The sequence below is a fragment of the Delphinus delphis genome, chromosome 9, assembly GCF_949987515.2.
Source record: "Delphinus delphis chromosome 9, mDelDel1.2, whole genome shotgun sequence".
In the NCBI taxonomy this organism is placed as follows: domain Eukaryota; kingdom Metazoa; phylum Chordata; class Mammalia; order Artiodactyla; family Delphinidae; genus Delphinus; species Delphinus delphis.
The window spans coordinates 95981880-96000753 of record NC_082691.1 but is presented as its reverse complement, the minus strand read 5'-3'; the positions used below and the strand labels follow the sequence as shown (position 1 = coordinate 96000753).

Genomic DNA, 18874 nt, shown 5'->3' with positions numbered 1-18874 from the left:
GCAGTGTGGACAGTTTCAGACAGGTCGAGGGCACAATCTTCCCCACCAGTTTCCTCGTGTAAACCCTCACCAACCTTCAGCTTGCTTAGGTCTCACGCTGGTCAACGTTTTTAACAATGAAGATCTTTTGCATCATGCCAGGTGATCTTCAAGACCACTGTGTAAAGGAAGCAGAGTGAGCATCATTATTCCTATTTTACACGTGAGGAATCTGTTTCAGAGAGTTTAGATGGTTTGTTTCAGCTCACATGACAAAAATATACCTGGGAATAAAACTCAGATTGTCAGCAACCAGTTGCTTGTTTACACCCCTCATTTCCTGATTTCTGCTAAAGGTGTCTTTGCCTGTTTTTCCGTGTACACATTTCATAGCCCTATATGACTGTACTGTTATGTTTTGAATCATCTGAATTATCTCAAAAATAATCACTTATCTTTATATGTTTGGGTTTTAAATGGAAATACATTTATAACCACTTCTTTATGTATGAAGGGACCAAAATATGTTCTAGGAGCAAACATTAAATCATTTCCATTATAAGAATCATGCCCTTTTGTATCTTTATTCTCTAAAGAGGTTTGCATTTTACCTTTGTTTCTTTCTTTCCTGAGGAGTATACTTCACATGTGTCCATTTTTATTTTATTAACAGTTCTCTAGATATAGTAATTGATTATTCCAACCACATCCCTGCACAATTGGCTTCCACACTAGGCTTGCTAAAGAAGCATGTTTCCTCTCTGGGGAGATCCCATGAGCTAAGAAAGGACCTAGGGCTTAGAGTGAGCGGATCTGGGTTTTGACCTCTGCTCCCCACTGTCTGTGGTTATTCATTATTTACTTCCTTCTGTTCTGGAAGTTTGTAAAATGCAGCAAAGAGCCCACCTAATGGCTCTTACTTCAGAAGAAAGAGAAAACGTTCTTGAAAGTATTGTTTGTGAAAGAGGATGCAAATTATAAAAGCCATTCTGTTTTAAACTGCTCTAATGGAAGACTTAAACTCCCACTGACATCAGCATGTTACATTGAATACAACTTAAACTATAGCTCCCTTTGCCACTGTCAGAACTATGAATCGAGAGTGGGCATATCCATGTGCCCTTCTGCAGGTGTGTGGGCTCATTTTATCAAAAAGGTAAGGCGTACATGGGTAGGGTGTCAGATAAACAAGTAGGAGAGTTGAGAGACACTGTGGTATAGGACGAAAATCTGTCAATTCCTAAGACTGGGCGAGTTATTTGTATATGAGGTGAGGGAGTGAGCCCAGAGGAAGTAAAAGAAAACTGAAGAGGAATGAGGGAACACTGGGATCAGAAGAAAGGAGGACTGTGAGGGCAAGCTTCCGTTAGCAAATAATATATGAGATGATATTTATTTATCAGCTATTATGTGCTCATGCACTCGAGGATACAAATAAACACACTGTGACATCTAGGAGGGAAATATGAAATTCAACACAAAACAACGGAGTAAGTTATGTAAGAAGACAAAATATCATTGGAAAAGGTCCAGTTCACTTACGGATAACAGAAAGCACTCCAGCTGTTTGAAGCAGAAAGGTACTTAACGCAGGGAAATTGGTGCTTACAAAAAGTGCTGAAAGGCGTAGAGGAACAGTCTCTAGTCTCTGCCACCAAGACTGACTCCTGGCATAACATCCAGAATGGACTGTTGAAGCAGCTGCTACCTCTGTCTCAGTCAGGAAACTGAGAAGTCAGGAAGCTGTCAGCAAATCTGTTTCCCCCGAGTGTTTAATGCTTGCTAGATAAAACAGCTAATTCACATGCTGCCATCTCTCTCTCCCACTTAACTCAGGAATTTACTCACAGTCTTAGAAACCCCATTTTGGATCAGAGCCAAAGGGAGTTCTCTATTCAAGGGGTATGCCCTTAGAACACAGACTGATGCAGCCCTCAGGACACAGCCAAGAGCCCCCGGTTAATGTGGATGTGGTGAGGTCACAGTAACGTGCGTAATATCCAGGTGAGGCATTAAAGGAGAAAGGATGGAGGACGGAAGAGCAGGCACCAAATCAAACTACTTCTTTCTAATCAATTATAACAGACCCGCCAGATCGGGTGGCCTGGCAGTAAGCCAGTTTCTTCAGAGCCTCTCTGACCTCTCGGTTCCTTAGACAATAAATGAAAGGGTTAAGAGCAGGGGTAACAATGGCATAGAAGATGGAAATAACTTTGTTCATGTTGAAGGCATGAATGGCTCGGGGCCAGACATACATGAAAACAGTAGCTGAAGAGAAGATGGTGACCACCACGAGGTGGGAGGCACAAGCAGGAAACGCCTTCTGCTTTCCTGTGGGCATGCGTAGGATGGTGGCCAGAATGCATCCACAGGACAGGACAGTGAGAGCAGGGGGGGAGAGGAAGATGACCAGTGCCGGGACAAAGTCCACCAGTTCAGCTGTGGACATGTCTGTGCAGGAGAGCTTAAGTACTGGACAGATATCACAGAAGAAATGATCGACGATATTGGGGCCACAGAAGCTGAGGCAAGAGATGAAGTAGATCTTAGCCAAGGAGATGCCAAAGCCATTGGTACAGGAACCAAGAGGCAGGAGGAAGCAGAGCCCATGGCTCATAATGGTGGGGCAGTGCAGTGGGCGGCAGGTGGCCACATCACGGTCACAGGCCACGGCAGCCAGGAGCACACGTTCTGTGCACATGAGTGCAATGAAGAAGTAAAGTTGTATCATACAGTGAGTGAAGGAGATGCTGTTGCTCACGGACCAAAAACTAAACAGCAACCTGGGTACAGTCACAGAGATGCACCAGGTCTCCAAGGACAGGCTGGCCACCAAGAAGTACACAGGCTCGTGCAGTGGCAGGTTCTGCTGCACCAACACGACGATGATCACATTTCCAGCCACTGTCGGAATACAGGCCACGAGCAACATGAGGAACACTGCTGCACGCACACCCCAGTTCCCAGGAAACCCCACCAGAATGAACCTGGTGACCCGTGTCTGGTTCTCCACTTCCATATTGGAGACACAGGGCTTAACTCTCCTGGGGGAAAAAATCACTTGGTCAGACTTCCACCTTTTGCCTTCTCTGACTAGTAATAACAGCAACAGATACCATGTTTTAATAGTATATTATAGGCTAGATCATACACTGGGTACATTATGCACATAATGTAGTTTGATTCTCACACAGCCTCTTTACACATGTTATTATACCCATCTTAGTAATGAAGAAACTGAGCTTTGGAAAGGTACTAAGTTACTTAACCACATTCCCACTGGCAGCAGGGCAGGAATCACATTCAAGTCCAAGTCTAAACAACATGCTCTATCTAATATCCTACACTGCCCTTCACAACCACACCCAAATTAAACAGTATCGAAGCACCATGTTCCATGTTACCATTGCCAATTCTAAAGGATACACCTGGCTTTCTTGGCCTTTCATCCACCCAGAGCTCTGGAAATTCTACCTTTACAATTCATTTATCCCTCACATACCAATACTTTCTTCCCTCTACAATCCATGGAGATGGAGTGAAACCTGTCATGTTCTGTGAGGTGCATGAGAAGGTGTGATGAGGACAGTTAGGCTTTTCAGTATTAAAAACCTGGACCTCAGTCAAGTACCAGGTTTGCCCAGAGATTGCGATATGAACCTTGAAATCTTATCCTCTCTGAAACCCAATTTCCTCTTCTGCAAATGTCAATGTTAATATTTATCTAGCTTATGTCAACATGGATCAAAACCCAAATGAAATAATGTAAATAAAATTTTATATAAACTCTAAATGACAGTAAGTGTGAAAGGGCTCTTACCCCATATTAGGGCATTAAAAAGTAGGGATGGACTAATAGTAGTGAGGAGAGTAACTGCTATGGGCCAAGCAGAATGGTGAGCATACCTGAGCTTCCTCTTGGGGAGATTTAAGTCCTTGGGGGTGGAAGTGAGAGTCTCTCGGAGGAGATTTTTTATAAAATAAACAAACAATAAGAAATACATAATAAAATATGAGACATTTTCTACAAAGGTTAAAAAACTGAACATGATACTCATGTGATTGGGGAAGGTCTCTCTGACCTCTGGGGAGGTAACATTAAGAGAGAGAAGGATGCCAGGGCCCCAGCCCATTGAAGAGTGAGGTGGGAGGGAGCTGCACTGAGATGAGGCCAGTGCTGTGCTGTGATGGATGGGGGAGGGAGCACAGGAATAGGTGGGAAAGGTGGGCAGGGCCAGCATGAGCAAGACCCCATAGGTCGTAACAGGGGATCCGAATAGTGGTCTAAAAGCAATGAGACAGATAGCTCCAAGATGGCAGAGGAGTAAGACGTGGAGATCACCTTCCTCCCCACAAATACATCAAAAATACATCTACGTGTGGAACAACTCCTACAGAACACCTACTGAACGCTGGCAGAAGACCTCAGACTTCCCAAAGGGCAAGAAGCTCCCCACGTACCTGGGTAGGGCAAAAGAAAAAAGGAAAAACAGAGACAAAATAGGGACGGGACCTGCACCAGTGGGAGGGAGCAGTGAAGGAGGAAAAGTTTCCACACACTAGGAAGCCCCTTCACTGGCAGAGATGGGGGGTGGACGGGGGGAAGCTTCGGAGCCACAGAGGAGAGCACAGCAACAGGGGTTCAGAGGGCAAAGTGGTGAGATTCCCACACAGAGGATCGGTGCCAACCAGCACTCACCAGCCCGAGAGGATTGTATGCTCACCTGCCAGGGCAGGAGGGGGCTGGGAGCTGAGGCTTGGGCGTTGGAGGTCAGATCCCAGGGAGAGGACTGGGGTTGGCTGCGTGAACACAGCCTAGTGCGCCACAGCTAGCCAGGAGGGAGACCTGGAAAATGTCTGGAACTGCCTAAGAGGCAAGAGACCATTGTTGCGGGGTGCACAGGAGAGGGGATTCAGAACACTGCCTAAACGAGCTCCAGAGACGGGTGCAAGCCGTGGCTATCAGCATGGACACCAAAGATGGGCATGAAATGCTAAGGCTGCTGCTGCAGCCACCAAGAAGCCTGTGTGCGAGCACAGGTCACTCTCCACACCTCCCCTCCTGGGAGCCTGTGCAGCCCGCCACTGTCAGGGTCCCATGATCCAGGGACAACTTCCCCGGGAGAACACATGTCGTGCCTCAGGCTGTTGCAACAACATGCCGGCCTCTGCCACCGCAGGTTCATACTGCATTCTGCACCCCTCCCTCCCCCCGGCCTGAGTGAGCCAGAGCCCCTGAATCAGCGGCTCCTTTAACCCCATCCTGTCTGGGCAGGAACAGATGCCCTCAGGCAACCTACACCCAGAGACGGAGCCAAATCCAAAGCTGAGCCCCGGGAGCTGTGCGAACAGAGAAGAGAAAGGGAAATCTCTCCCAGCAGCCTCAGGAGCAGCGGATTACATCTCCATAATCAAATTGATGTACCTGCATCTGTGGAATACCTGTATTCCAGGTACAAATCATCAAATAATACAACAAATCATCCCCAAGTTGAGGCGGTGGACGTTGGGATCAACTGTAGACTTGGGGTTTGCTTTCTGCATCTAAATTGTTTCTGGTTTTATATCTATCTTAGTTTAGTATTTAGAGCTTATTATCCTTACTGCCGTTGGTATATTTGCTTATTGATTTAGTTGCTCTCTTCCTTTATATTTTATATTTTTCCCTTTTTCTCCTTTTGCTTCTTTGTGTGATTCTGTCTCTACAGCTTTGCTTTTACCATTTGTCCTGGGTTCTGTTTGTCAGGTTTTTTTTATATATATTTTTAGTATAGTTTTTAGTACTTGTTATCATTGGTAGATTTGTTTTTGGTTTGGTTGCTTTCTCCTTTTTTTAAATTACTTTTTTATTTTTAATAATACCTTTTAAAACATAATTTTATTTTCTTTCTTTCTTTTTTTTCTCCCTTTTCTTCTGAGCCGGGGGGCTGACAGAGTCTTGGTGCTCCAGCCGGGTGTCAGGCCTGAGCCTGTGAGGTGGGAGAGCCAAGTTCAAAACAGTGGTCCACCAGAGACTGCCCAGCCCCACGTAATATCAAACAGCGAAAGCTCTCTCAGAGATCTCAAACTCAGCACTAAGACCCAGCTCCACTCAATGACCAGCAAGCCACATTACAGGGCACCCCATGCCAAACAACTAGCAAGAGAGGAACATAAACCCACCCATTAGCAGAAAGGCTGCCTAAAATCATACTAAGTTTATGGACACCACAAAACACACGACCAGATGTGGTCCTGCCCACCAGAAAGACAAGTTCCAGCCTCATCCACCAGAACACAGGCACAAGTCCCCTCACCAGGAAGCCTACATAACCCATTGAACCAGGCTTACCCACTGGGGGCAGACACGAAAAACAACGGGAACTATGAACCTGCAGCCTGCAGAAAGGAGACCCCAAATACAGTAAGTTAAGCAAAATGAGAAGACAGACAAATACACAGCAGATGAAGGAGCAAGGTAAAAACCCACCAGACCTAACAAATGAAGAGGAAATAGGCAGTCTACCTGAAAAAGAATTCAGAATAATGACAGTAAAGAGGATCCAAAATCCTGGAAATACAATGGAGAAATACAAGAAATACAAGAAACATTTAACAAGGACCTAGAAGAACTAAAGAGCAAGCAAACAATGATGAACAACACAATAAATGAAATTAAATAAATGGAATTAAAAATTCTCTAGAAGGAATAAATAGCAGAAAAACTGAGGAGGAAGAATGGATAAGTGACCTAGAAGATAAAATGGTGCAAATAACTACTGCAGAGAAGAATAAAAAAAAAAAAATGAAAAGAATTGAGGACAGTCTCAGAGACTTCTGGGAAAACATTAAACGCCCCAACATTTGAATTACAGGGGTCCCAGAAGAGAAAAAGAAAGGGTCTGAGAAAATATTTCAAGAGATTACAGTTGAAAACGTCCCTAATATGGTAAAGGAAATAGTCGATCAAGTCCAGAAAGCACAGAGAGTCCCATACAGGATAGATCCAAGAAGAAACATGCCAAGACACATATTAATCAAACTATCAAAAATTAAATACAAAGAACAAATATTAAAAGCAACAAGGAGAAAGCAACAAATAACATACAAGGGAATCCCCATAAGGTTAACAGCTGATCTTTCAGCAGAAACTTTGCAAACCAGAAGGGAGTGGCAGGACATATTTAAAGTGATGAAAAGGAAAAACCTACAACCAAGATTACTCCACCCAGCAAGGATCTCATTCAAATTCGATGGAGAAATTAAAACTTTTACAGACAAGCAAAAGCTAAGATAATTCAGCAGCACCAAACCAGCTTTACAATAAATGCTAAAGGAACTTCTCTAGGCAGGATATACAAGAGAAGGAAAAGACCTACAATAACAAACCCAAAACAATTAAGAAAATGGTAATAGGAACACACATATCAATAACTATCTTAAATGTAAATGGATTAAATACTCCAACCAAAAGACATAGACTGGCTGAATGGATACAAAAACAAGACCTGTATATATGCTATCTACAAGAGACCTACTTCAAACCTAGGGACACATACAGACTGAAAGTGAGGGGAAGGAAAAAGAAATTGCATGCAAATGGAAACCAAAAGAAAGCTGGAGTAGCAATTCTCATCAGACAAAAAAGACTTTAAAATAAAAACTATTACAAGAGACAAAGAAGGACACTACATAATGATCAAGGGATCAATACAAGAAGAATGTATAACAATTGTAGATAATTATGCACCCAACATAGGAGCACCTCAGTATAAAAGGCAAATGCTAACAACCATAAAACGGGAGATTAACAGGAACATGATAATAGTGAGGGACTTTAACACCCCACTTTCACAAGTGGATAGATTATCCAAAATGAAAATAAATAAGGATACAGAAGCTTTAAATGATACATTAAACAAGATGGACTTAATTGATATTTATAGGACATTCCATCCAAAAACAACAGAATACACTTTCTTCTCAAGTGCTCATGGAACATTCTCCAGGATAGATCATATCTTGGGTGACAAATCAAGCTTTGGTAAGTTTAAGAAAATTGAAATCGCATCAAGTATCTTTTCTGACCACAACGCTATGAAAATAACTATCAATTACAGGAAATAATCTGTAAAAAATACAAACACATGGAGGGTAAACAATACAATACTAAATAACCAAGAGATCATTAAAGAAATCAAAGAGGAAATCAAAAAGTACCTAGAAACAAATGACAATGAAAACACGACGACCTAAAACCTATGGGATGCAGTAAAAGCAGTTCTAAAAGGGAAGTTTATAGCAATACAATTCTACCACAAGAAATAAGAAACACCTCAAAAAAACAACCTAACCTTAAACCTAAAGCAGTTAGAGGAAGAAGAACAAAAAAACCCCAAAGTTAGCAGAAGGAAAGAAATCATAAAGATCAGATCAGAAATAAAAAGAAATGAAGGAAACAACAGCAAAGATCCATAAGACTAAAAGCTGGTTCTTTGAGAAGATAAACATTGATAAACCATTAGCCGGACTCATCAAGAAAAAGAGGGAGAAGACTCAAATCAATAGAATTAGAAATGAAAAAGGAGAAGTAACAACTGACACTGCAGAAATACAAAGGATCATGAGAGATTAGTACAAGCAACTATATGCCAATAAAATGGACAACCTGGAAGAAATGGACACATTCTTAGAAAACCACAACCTCACGAGACTGAACCAGAAAGAAGTAGAAAATATAAACAGACCAATCACAAGCCCTGAAATTCAAACTATGATTAAAAATCTTCCAACAAACAAAAGCCCAGGACCAGACGGCTTCACAGGCGAATTCTATCAAACATTTAGAGAAGAGCTAATACCTATCCTTCTCAACTCTTCCAAAATATAGCAAAGGGAGGAACACTCTCAAACTCATTCTACAAGGCAACCATCACCCTGATACCAAAACCAGATAAAGATGTTACAAAGAAAGAAAACTATAGACCAATATCACTGATGAACATAGATGCAAAAATCCTCAACAAAATACTAGCAAACAGAATCCACCAGCACATTAAAAGGATCATACACCATGATCAACTGTGGTTTATCCCAGGAATGCAAGGATTCTTCAATTTACACAAATCAATCAAAGTAATACACCATATTAACAAACTGAAGGAGAAAAACCATACAATCATCTCAATAGATAGAGAAAAAGCTTTCAACAAAGTTCAACACCCATTTACGATAAAAACACTCCACAAAGTAGGCACAAAGGGAACTTACCTCAACATAATAAAGGCCATATATGACAAACCCACAACCAACATCGTTCTCAATGGTGAAAAACTGAAACCATTTCCAAGAACAGGAATAAGACAAGGTTGCCCACTCTCATCACTATTATTCAACATAGTTTTGGAAGTTTTAGCCAGAGCAATCGGAGAAGAAGAAGAAATAAAAGGAATCCAAACTTGAAAAGAAGAAGTAAAGATGCCACTGTTTTCAGATAACATGATACTATACATAGAGAATCCCAAAGATGCTACCAGAAAACTACTAGGGCTAATCAATGAATTTGGTAAAGTAGCAGGATACAAAATTAATGCACAGAAATCTCTTGCATTCCTATACACTAATGATGAAAAGTCTGAAGAGAAATTAAGGAAACACTCCCATTTACCACTGCAACAAAAAGAATAAAATATCTAGGAATAAACCTACCTAAGGAGACAAAAGACCTGTATGCAGAAAACTATAAGACACTGATGAAAGAAATTAAAGATGATACAAACAGATGGAGAGATATACCATGTTTTTGGATTGGAAGAATCAACATTGTGAAAATGACTATACTACCCAAGGCAGTATACAGATTCAGTGCAATCCCTATCAAACTACCAATGGCATTTCTCACAGAACTAGAACAAAATATTTCAGAATTTATATGGAAACACAAAAGGCCCTGAATAGCCAAAGCAATCTTGAGAAAGAAAAACGGAGCTGGAGGAATCAGGCTCCCTAACTTCAGACTATACTACAAAGCTACAGTAATCAAGACAGTATGGTACTAGCACAAAAAAAGAGATATAAATCAATGGAACAGGATAGAAAGCCCAGAGATAAACCCACACACATATGGTCACCTTATCTTTGATAAAGGAGGAAAGAATATACAATGGAGAAAAGACAGCCTCTTCAAGTGGTGCTGGGAAAACTGGAAATCTACAACTAAAAGAATGAGATTAGAACACTCCCAAACACCACACACAAAAATACACTCCAAATGGATTAAAGACCTAAATGTAAGGCCAGACACTATAAAACTCTTAGAGGAAAACATAAGCAGAACACTCTATTACATAAATCACAGCAAGATCCTTTTTGACCCATCTCCTAGAGAAATGGAAATAAAAACAAAAATAAATAAAGGGGACCTAATGAAACTTAAAACCTTTTGCACAGCAAAGGAAATCATAAACAGGATGAAAAGACAACCCTCAGAATGGGAGAAAATATTTGCAAATGAAGCAAATGACAAAGGATTAGTCTCCAAAATATACAGGCAGCTCATGCAGCTCAGTATCACAAAAGCAAACAACCCAATCCAAAAATGGGCAGAAGATCTAAACAGACATTTCTCCAAAGAAGATATACAGATTGCCAACAAACACATGAAAGGATGCTCAACAACACTAATCATTAGAGAAATGCAAATCAAAACCACAATGAGGTATCACCTCACACTGGTCAGAATGGTCATCATCAAAAAATCTACAAACAATAAATGCTGGAGAGGGTGTGGAGGAAAGGGAACCCTCTTGCACTGTTAGTGGGAATGTAAATTGATACAGCCACTATGGAGAACAGTACAGAGGTTCCTTAAAAAACTAAAAATAGGCCTTCCCTGGTGGCGCAGTGGTTGAGAGTCCACCTGCTGATGCAGGGGACACGGGTTTGTGCCCCGGTCCGGGAAGATCCCACATGCCGTGGAGTGGCTAGGCCCGTGAGCCATGGCTGCTTAGCCTGCGCGTCCGGACCCTGAGCTCCGCAACAGGGGAGGCCACAACAGTGAGAGGCCCACGTACCGCAAAAAAAAAAAAAAAAAAAACTAACTAAAAATAGAACTACCATACGACCCAGCAATCCCACTACTGGGCATATGCCCTGAGAAAACCATAATTCAAAAAGAGTCATTTATCACAATGCTCACTGCAGCTTTATTTACAATAGCCAGGACATGGAAGCAACCTAAGTGTCCACCAACAGATGAATGGATAATGAAGATGTGGCCCATATACACAATGGAATATTACTCAGCCATAAAAAGAAATGAAATTGAGTTATTTGTAGTGAGGTGGATGGACCTAGAGTCTGTCATACAGAGTGAAGTAAGTCAGAAAGAGAAAAACAAGTATGCTAACCCATATATATGGAATCTAAAAAAAAAGGTTCTGAAGAACCTAGGGGCAGGACAGGAATAAAGACGCAGACGTAGAGAATGGACTTGAGGACACGTGGAGGGGGAAGGGTAAGCTGGGACAAAGTGAGAGAGTGGCATGGACATATATACACTACCAAATATAAAACAGATAGTTAGTGGGAAGCAGCCACATAGCACAGTGAGATCATCTCGGTGGTTTGTGACCACCTAGAGGGGTGGGGTAGGGAGGGAAGAGGGAAGAGAGGCAAGAGGGCAGAGATATGGGGATATATGTGTATGTATAGCTGATTCACTTTGTTATAAAGCAGAAACTAACACACCACTGTAAAGCAATTATACTCCAATAAAGATGTTAAAGAAAATACAATGAGAAGCAAGTGAAAGGATTCAAGCTGAACAGGGGCACGGTATGATTCATGCTTGGAAAGATAACTTTGTCATTGCAAAAGATTCTAGGGAGGCAAGAGTGGGAGTTGTGAGACTACTGGAGGGTGCTCAGGGAAGGTGACAGTAACCTTGAAAGCGGTGGTTTCAGGGAAGTGAGTGCACTGAAGATCCATTTTAGAAGCATCTTTAATGGTAAATGATGGATTAAATATGGGAGGTAAGAGAAGAGAGAAATCAAGGAGGAATATCAGGTATATGGCTTATCATATGGAATTGTGCCATTTACTATGATGGGGAAATCTTGGGATGTTAACGGACATTTCCTCAGATTTGAAGAGATGGCAATGGGCATGAATTTGGTAGGGTTTTGTTTTGACGAGTTTTAACATGAAGCCTGAACAATCAGTCCAGAATATTCTCTATTAATAATTTATCAATTATTGCTAGATGCTGGGAAATTTGCTAAGTATTTTTTGAATATCCCATTTAATCTACAAAACAAACCAGTGAGGAATTGTTACTCTGATTTCACAGAGGACACTGTAGTTTAGACTGATTAAGTAACATTTCCAAGTTTGAGAGTAATGAAATCAGAATTACAGTGAAGCCATGGTCTGTCTGACTACAAAAGCATAGCCTCAACCGCTAGGCTCTTTCATGTACAGATAAGGAATACCAGATTTTGCCCTCAACACCTTTTTTATATTTAAAATTTCTGATAACTTTAGGAAATGTTCTCTAACTGTACTGAAATTTCATTATAGGCACAGGCTATTAGAGATGAGCTCAAATTTTAAGAAATGTGACACAGATACGTATTTAATCATATAAAACAGCAATGAACATATAGAAATGCCTGGTAAATGTATCAGAGAAGAGATAATCATTAGATTGAGTCTTAAAATATAAATAAGTTAGAGGATGAGGCATTTTAGGCAGATGAATCAGAGTGAACAAAGGCATAGAGATAGGAAATAGCCTGACATTTTCAGGGAAGTAACTCATTAAGATTTACCTGCTCTGTGAGTGGGCAAGTTAATGAATGAACAGAAAAGGAGAGACAGAAAGTGGGGGACAGGAGAGCGAGAGAAAGGAGGTGGGGGAGAGAGAGAGAAAAGGAGAGATAAAATAGTGTTAAGGACCAGATCATGGAGACCTTCATATGAAGTACTAAGGGATTTAAGAATTATCCCGTATTATAGACAGTAAGTAATCACTGAACGTCTTTCAGCAGCTGATAACATCCTCACATTCCACCCTGGTTACTGATGTGAGGGAGGGTGGATCTGGATGCGTCAGGGTTGCCAAATCAGAGATTAAGACACTAGTTGGAATACACCCTCATACTTTACAGACACACTCTTAAAGACACACACAAAGAAAAGAAAAATCACCCCAGTTACAATTTGTTAAAGAAAAAAGACAACCAATATTTAGACATACCTGCTCATAAGTCAAACAAGTAACTTTGCACTCCTAGAGGAAGCTCAACAAAAGACCTCCCTCTTTCTCATCAACTACACGAAGAGCGCATAAGCACTAACTATTGCACACGAATAGGAGGAATTAACTATATGTGTTGTCAATGTATTATCTTACCATAAACTTTGTAGACCTTTTCACTCATAGTAGTTGCTACTCCACTACCGTGTACTCAAACTTGTTACCGTCTCATTTGAGATTTTTACCAATGATCTAGAATCAAACACCTTAGCTTTTTCTCTCCATTCTTGTGCCTGCTGCGTGTACACTTTCTTTTAATTCTGTCTGGATTCTGTACAAGGGTAGATTCCAAGCAATTAAAATTTGATAAAAATATAACCTCCTTCCCTGTCAAGACAGCAGCAGTTTTTGTAGCCACCATCACAAATGAATTGCCGGGAAGATGCAGCAGCCTGCAGTACAGGGATGTCAGAAGGCATAACAGGAATCTGTAGGTTGGCATCAGAACCGGATGTGCTTGTTTCTGACCCAACTTCAAGAGATGCCCCTCAAAAATAGTAGGGGGAATGTGTTCTCTCTGCTCACTGCATATATGGCTGTACTTAGAGTTCAGAAGATGAGATTATCACCCTGACTGATTGCTGCAGATTGAGGGTGGGTAGGAGGGAGAAGCGTGATAACAGAATTAAAATTTTGGATTTAAACATTGCCGTGCTGTATGAACCTGAAACAGAGGTGCCTGTATCGTTAGAAGGTGATGTTCTGAGAGGGGACACTTACCTTGGCTCTCAGCAGCCTCTGAGGGGGTAGAATGTGAAAAGAAATTCTTCACTGATTCTAAAATAGGAAGAAGTAGAAAAGAAAGGTTCAGGTATTGAATAGCTGTGAGGAACCCACTCTCTAAAACCTACGAAGTGTGAAAGGGCACAGATTACCCAACTGCTTCCAAACTGATCGCCAGGACCAGATGAGAGGTGAGCCCTGGGCACCAGGACCACATCTGTGCCTGATGTGGCACCGGGATGACCATGCCAGCACCCTGGGGCCAGAGCACCCACTGCCTTCCTGGTGGAAGCTACAGTGGTCGTAGGCACACCAAGCTGTGAAGATCTTTGCATTCTGAGGGCTTTATGTGGTTTCAAGACTTTGCCCTACATCTCTGCAAACACCCAAGAGAAAAGTACTTTGACAATGGCAGTTCAGGCCTCTCGTGGGAGCCATGAGAAATTTCTATTTGCCTATTGTACAATCTTATTTTATACAACATTAGTTCCACAGGGGAAAGAAATTCACTCATGGCTACATGCTTTGAGAAGAACCACATTTGAATTTATTCTTTGCTGAAACACGAAAAGAAGAAAAAGTACTACTTTTAAATCTATTTATAGATTTTCAATTATTATTCAATCTTCAGTTGCTTGAAACAGGACAATCATATCAGCACTCTAGGGGAGATATTAATATCCAAAGTAAACATATTGCTAGACTTCAGTAAAATTTTAAATAAAAGCTTTTGTTTTAAATGCTTGTGCCATAATTGTATGCTAAATAAATTTATCATGATGGGATCATTATTACTTTGTCAGCTGCCTTTGGGAACCACTTGACCAGTATTTCATGTTCTGGGACAAAACTCTAGTTTACTGAAATCATTCCTCTGTAATCTGATGAACTCTTAAGTACCCTCACAGAAAGAAAAGCTGTCAAATTCACTGGGGTTTCATAAAATGATAAATGGAAATATTGGCAGTTATAAGCAATTCAGTCTGCCACATGTGTTTATGGTAATCAAGCAGCCTTTAACATAGTTTATCTTAGGGCTGAAGTATAAAAAACAAATTGCAACAAATAAAACTAAGGCATTTCTTTCAAATCCCTGACCCCTATTTATCTCAAAATCCTAGCATCCCCCAAAATGTCTGCCATCCGCCAAAACGTTTCATTTGATATCATCCACAATTTTCCAAAATGGATTTTAAATCTATCATGATGTGGTGGTCACTAATGGAAAGAAATGGCAGAGTGTCCACCAAACAATAACTGCACTAACCACGTTCTGGTCACCTGTTGTGGTGGCAGTGTGCCAGGGAGACTAAAAAGGGGGAGCACACTTCTACTCCAAAGATAGGGAATGTCCGTCTAGTAGTTCTATGAATTACTGTGTCTGTGAGCCTTTATACAGCACATTTAGGGTCCGAACTTCATACAAATAATCCCAAATAGGTTAGAGATGCTCATCAGATACAAACCGGCTATATTCCATGACATGCTGACACTATCTTATCCTAGCAGCTATACAGGCTTTTCTTGGAGCTGTTTTTTTATACTTGTTGGCAGTTCCAGGTTGGAGAATTTTGCAGATCTCTGTCCAGGATATGTGGGAAGCATTAAGGAAACCCAGGGAACTCACTGTCTGTTGTGTTGTCCCTCAGGTCCTGAGGTCCCTTGGCTATGTTTTTCCTTTCTTCGGTGTATTCTTGTATCTGTTCTGTTATGCCCAGATTTTTTAATTGTAAAGGACAGTTCACTTTTTTATCGCTAAGTGGTATTCCAGTATACGGATATTACCCTGTTTGTTATCTATTCACCACTTGATGGACATTTGGTTCTGCTTGAGGCATGCTTTAGACACTTACCCAAGACGTATATATCTCTGCCTTGGTCTTCACTTCCTGCAGAGCCTGAAGGTCACCCAGAGGCGAAATCCTTCTCAGCCTTTTTCTAAGCATGACTCCAGCCTTGAGCATGCCTGAAGCCTTCTCAATTCTCTGGCATGTACCTGAGGTTTTAAAAGCCCTTATTCTCCTATATGTATCCTTTTCCAGCCTCTTCCTTCCCAATCTTTTCAGTCTGGCTGTTGGCTGTCTCGACTGTTAACACTAGTGTCAGGCTGCAACACTTTTGCCCTTAAATACTTTCCGCAAACGCCACATGGAAAGCCATCCCAGCCCTAAGAACACTGAGTCAGTGAAACAAAGGCAAGCCTTTATGTCAGTCCTTCAGGTAGCTGCCAGATAAGTTGAAACAACCAAAATTCTTTGACAATAAGGTCCAGATTGCTGGTTTTAACTAGCAACCTCCACCAGGAGTATAGACTGTCACGTTCATGGCTGTCACCAATATGGGAGGTGAGAGGTAATAAGTGGGCAATTGAAATGCCCCAGCACTATTTTACCAAAATGCAGCAGTTTCAGTCTTTATTAATCTTTCCCCTTTTTGTAGTCAATTTTTTACTAGATTTCGGAGTTCTACAAAAGTTAATTCCAAAAGTTTTTGCCAGCTTATTTGCTGTTTTGTGGAGAAATAAAGTCTTGAAATTCCCTATTCACCATTTTCAGTAATGTTTACAGAAACATTACCTTAAATATGTATAGAATATAATTTATATTTATATATTTAACCTACATATTTAAATGCATATACACACACACATACTTTGTATATTGTCTTTGCATCTTTCAACTTTGCCAAACTCCCTTATTAATTCCAAGGGCTTTATTGTAGATTCTTGGAGATTTTCTATGTAAATGATAATGTTGCCTGAGAATAAAAATGATTCTATTTATTTCTTTCTAATTTGCATTCCTTTTATTTCTTTTTCTGGCCTTATCACTTTCCAGATAAAGAAAAATGATGATCATGGACATCAGGTACTGTTCACAATCTCAAAGGGAAAATTATTCAGTTCTTCACCGTTAAGTATGACGTTAGCTATGTTATTTGTATATAAACTTTATTAGGTTAAGAAGTTTCCTTCTACACCTAGTTTGTAAAGATTTTTATAATTAATGTTGAATTTATTTACTTTTTTGCCATCTATTGAGGTGATCAATTGGTTTTCCCTTTTAGTCTGTTGATATACTGAAATATGTACACTGATTTATTTAAGGATGCTGAACTAAAATATAAACTGTTCTTTTTTTGTAAATTACCAGATTTTATTTGGTAATATTTTTAGAATTCTGTGTGTCTGTTCCTGAATGTTATTGGTCTGTGGTTTTCTTCTTGTAATGTCTTGGTTTGGTTCAGTGTGAGGGTAATACTGGCTTCATAAAATAATGTGGTGTTTACTCCTTTTCCGTTTTTTGGAAGAGTTTGAACTAGTATATATAGTTTAATAGAATTCACTAGAGGAGCCATCTGGGCCAGGAAAGGTTTTTCATTGCACCTTCAATTTCTTTTATAGGTAGAAAATTTGCAGGTTACCTATTTCTTCTTATGCAGGTTTTGGTACTTTTTGATTTTCCAGGATTTTATCTATTTCATCTAAATTCTTGAGATTATTGGCATAAATCTATTGAAAATATTGTCTTAGTATTTTTTTGAACAAATTAATTTTTTGAAGTATAGTTGATAACAAGGTTGTGTTAGTTTTTCTGATGTAGACCAAAGTGTATATATTTTTTCTTTTTCATATTATTTTCCATTATGATTTATTACACAATATTGAATATAGTTCTCTGTGCTATACAGTAGGACCTTGTTTATCTATTTTATATATAGTAGTTTGTATCTGCTAATCCTAAACTCCCTATTTATCCCTCCCCAGCCCCATTTTCCCCTTTGGTAACCCTAAGTTTGTTTTCTGTCTGTGAGTCTGTTTCTGTTCATGAATGAGTTCATTTGTGTCACATTTTAGATTCCACATGTAAGTGATATCACATGGTAACCGTCTTTCTCTTTCTGATTTACTTCACTTAGTATGATAATCTCTAGATCCATCCATGTGGCTGCAAATGACATTATTTCATTCTTTTTTATGACTTAGTAGTATTCCATTGTATATACGTACCATATCTTCTTTATCCATTCATCTGTCAATGGACATTTAGGTTGCTTCCACATCCTGGTTACTGTAAATAGTGCTGCTATGAACACTGGATGCATATATCTTTTTGAAATATAGTTTTCTTGTGCCCAGGAGTGGGATTGCTAGATCATATGGTAATGTTATTTTTAGTTTTTTAAGGAACCTCCACACTATTCTCCATAGTGGTTGTACCATTTACATTCCCACCAACATTGTGGGAGGGTTCCCTTTTCTCCACACCATCTCCATTTATTATTTGTAGACTTTTCGATGATGGCCATTCTGACTGGTGTGAGGTGATAATCTCATTGTAGTTTTGATTTGCATTTCTCTAATAATGGAGTATGAGCAGAGGTCTAGGGTATGATCACCAAAGTTGATGATTGAAGTGGGTCAGAGGACAAAACAATGGAAAGAAATAGAAAGTCAAATAACAGAGATGCCAGGATACTGAATGGATCTTTTGCATTGATGTAGAAATTTTCACGTGTACAACAGAATTAGTAGTAAACCAGCGTAAAATAAGGAGGATGGATGGTAAGTGAAGAAAAAAAGAGGGGATGATGGTGCAACAGTCTGATACCATATGCTTCAAAGGAATTGGAGTAATTTAGGAAAAAGTAAAAAGAGCAATGGTCTGGAAGTGGCAGAGGATCAGGAAAGATACCCTCTTCACTTTCCTACTCAGTATTAGAGAAAATGAGTGTGCATTTCAGAGGACTGAGTGGAATCAGAGCTCTCAGTGAACAGTCGGCTTGACATTCAAGTACGAAAGAGAAGAATACATTTTTAAAAAGTCATTCAGAATATAGAGCATTTTGCTGATAATGGAGCACAAGTTTCAGGGG

General features: G+C 40.2%; 1 protein-coding gene across 1 annotated transcript; it reads right to left on the bottom strand.

The window, feature by feature from the left end:
• Positions 1–2047: 2047 nt before the first annotated feature.
• Positions 2048–2998, bottom strand: OR6B1 (olfactory receptor family 6 subfamily B member 1). The gene has a single exon (XM_060019811.1). It carries the CDS (start codon positions 2996–2998, stop codon positions 2048–2050), a length of 951 nt encoding a protein of 316 aa, XP_059875794.1.
• Between the last annotated feature and the right edge of the window lie 15876 nt (positions 2999–18874).

Bases quoted from the DNA above. Each gene is read 5' to 3' on its own strand.
- OR6B1 (XM_060019811.1), bottom strand. From the start codon at position 2,998: ATGGAAGTGGAGAACCAGACACGGGTCACCAGGTTCATTCTGGTGGGG.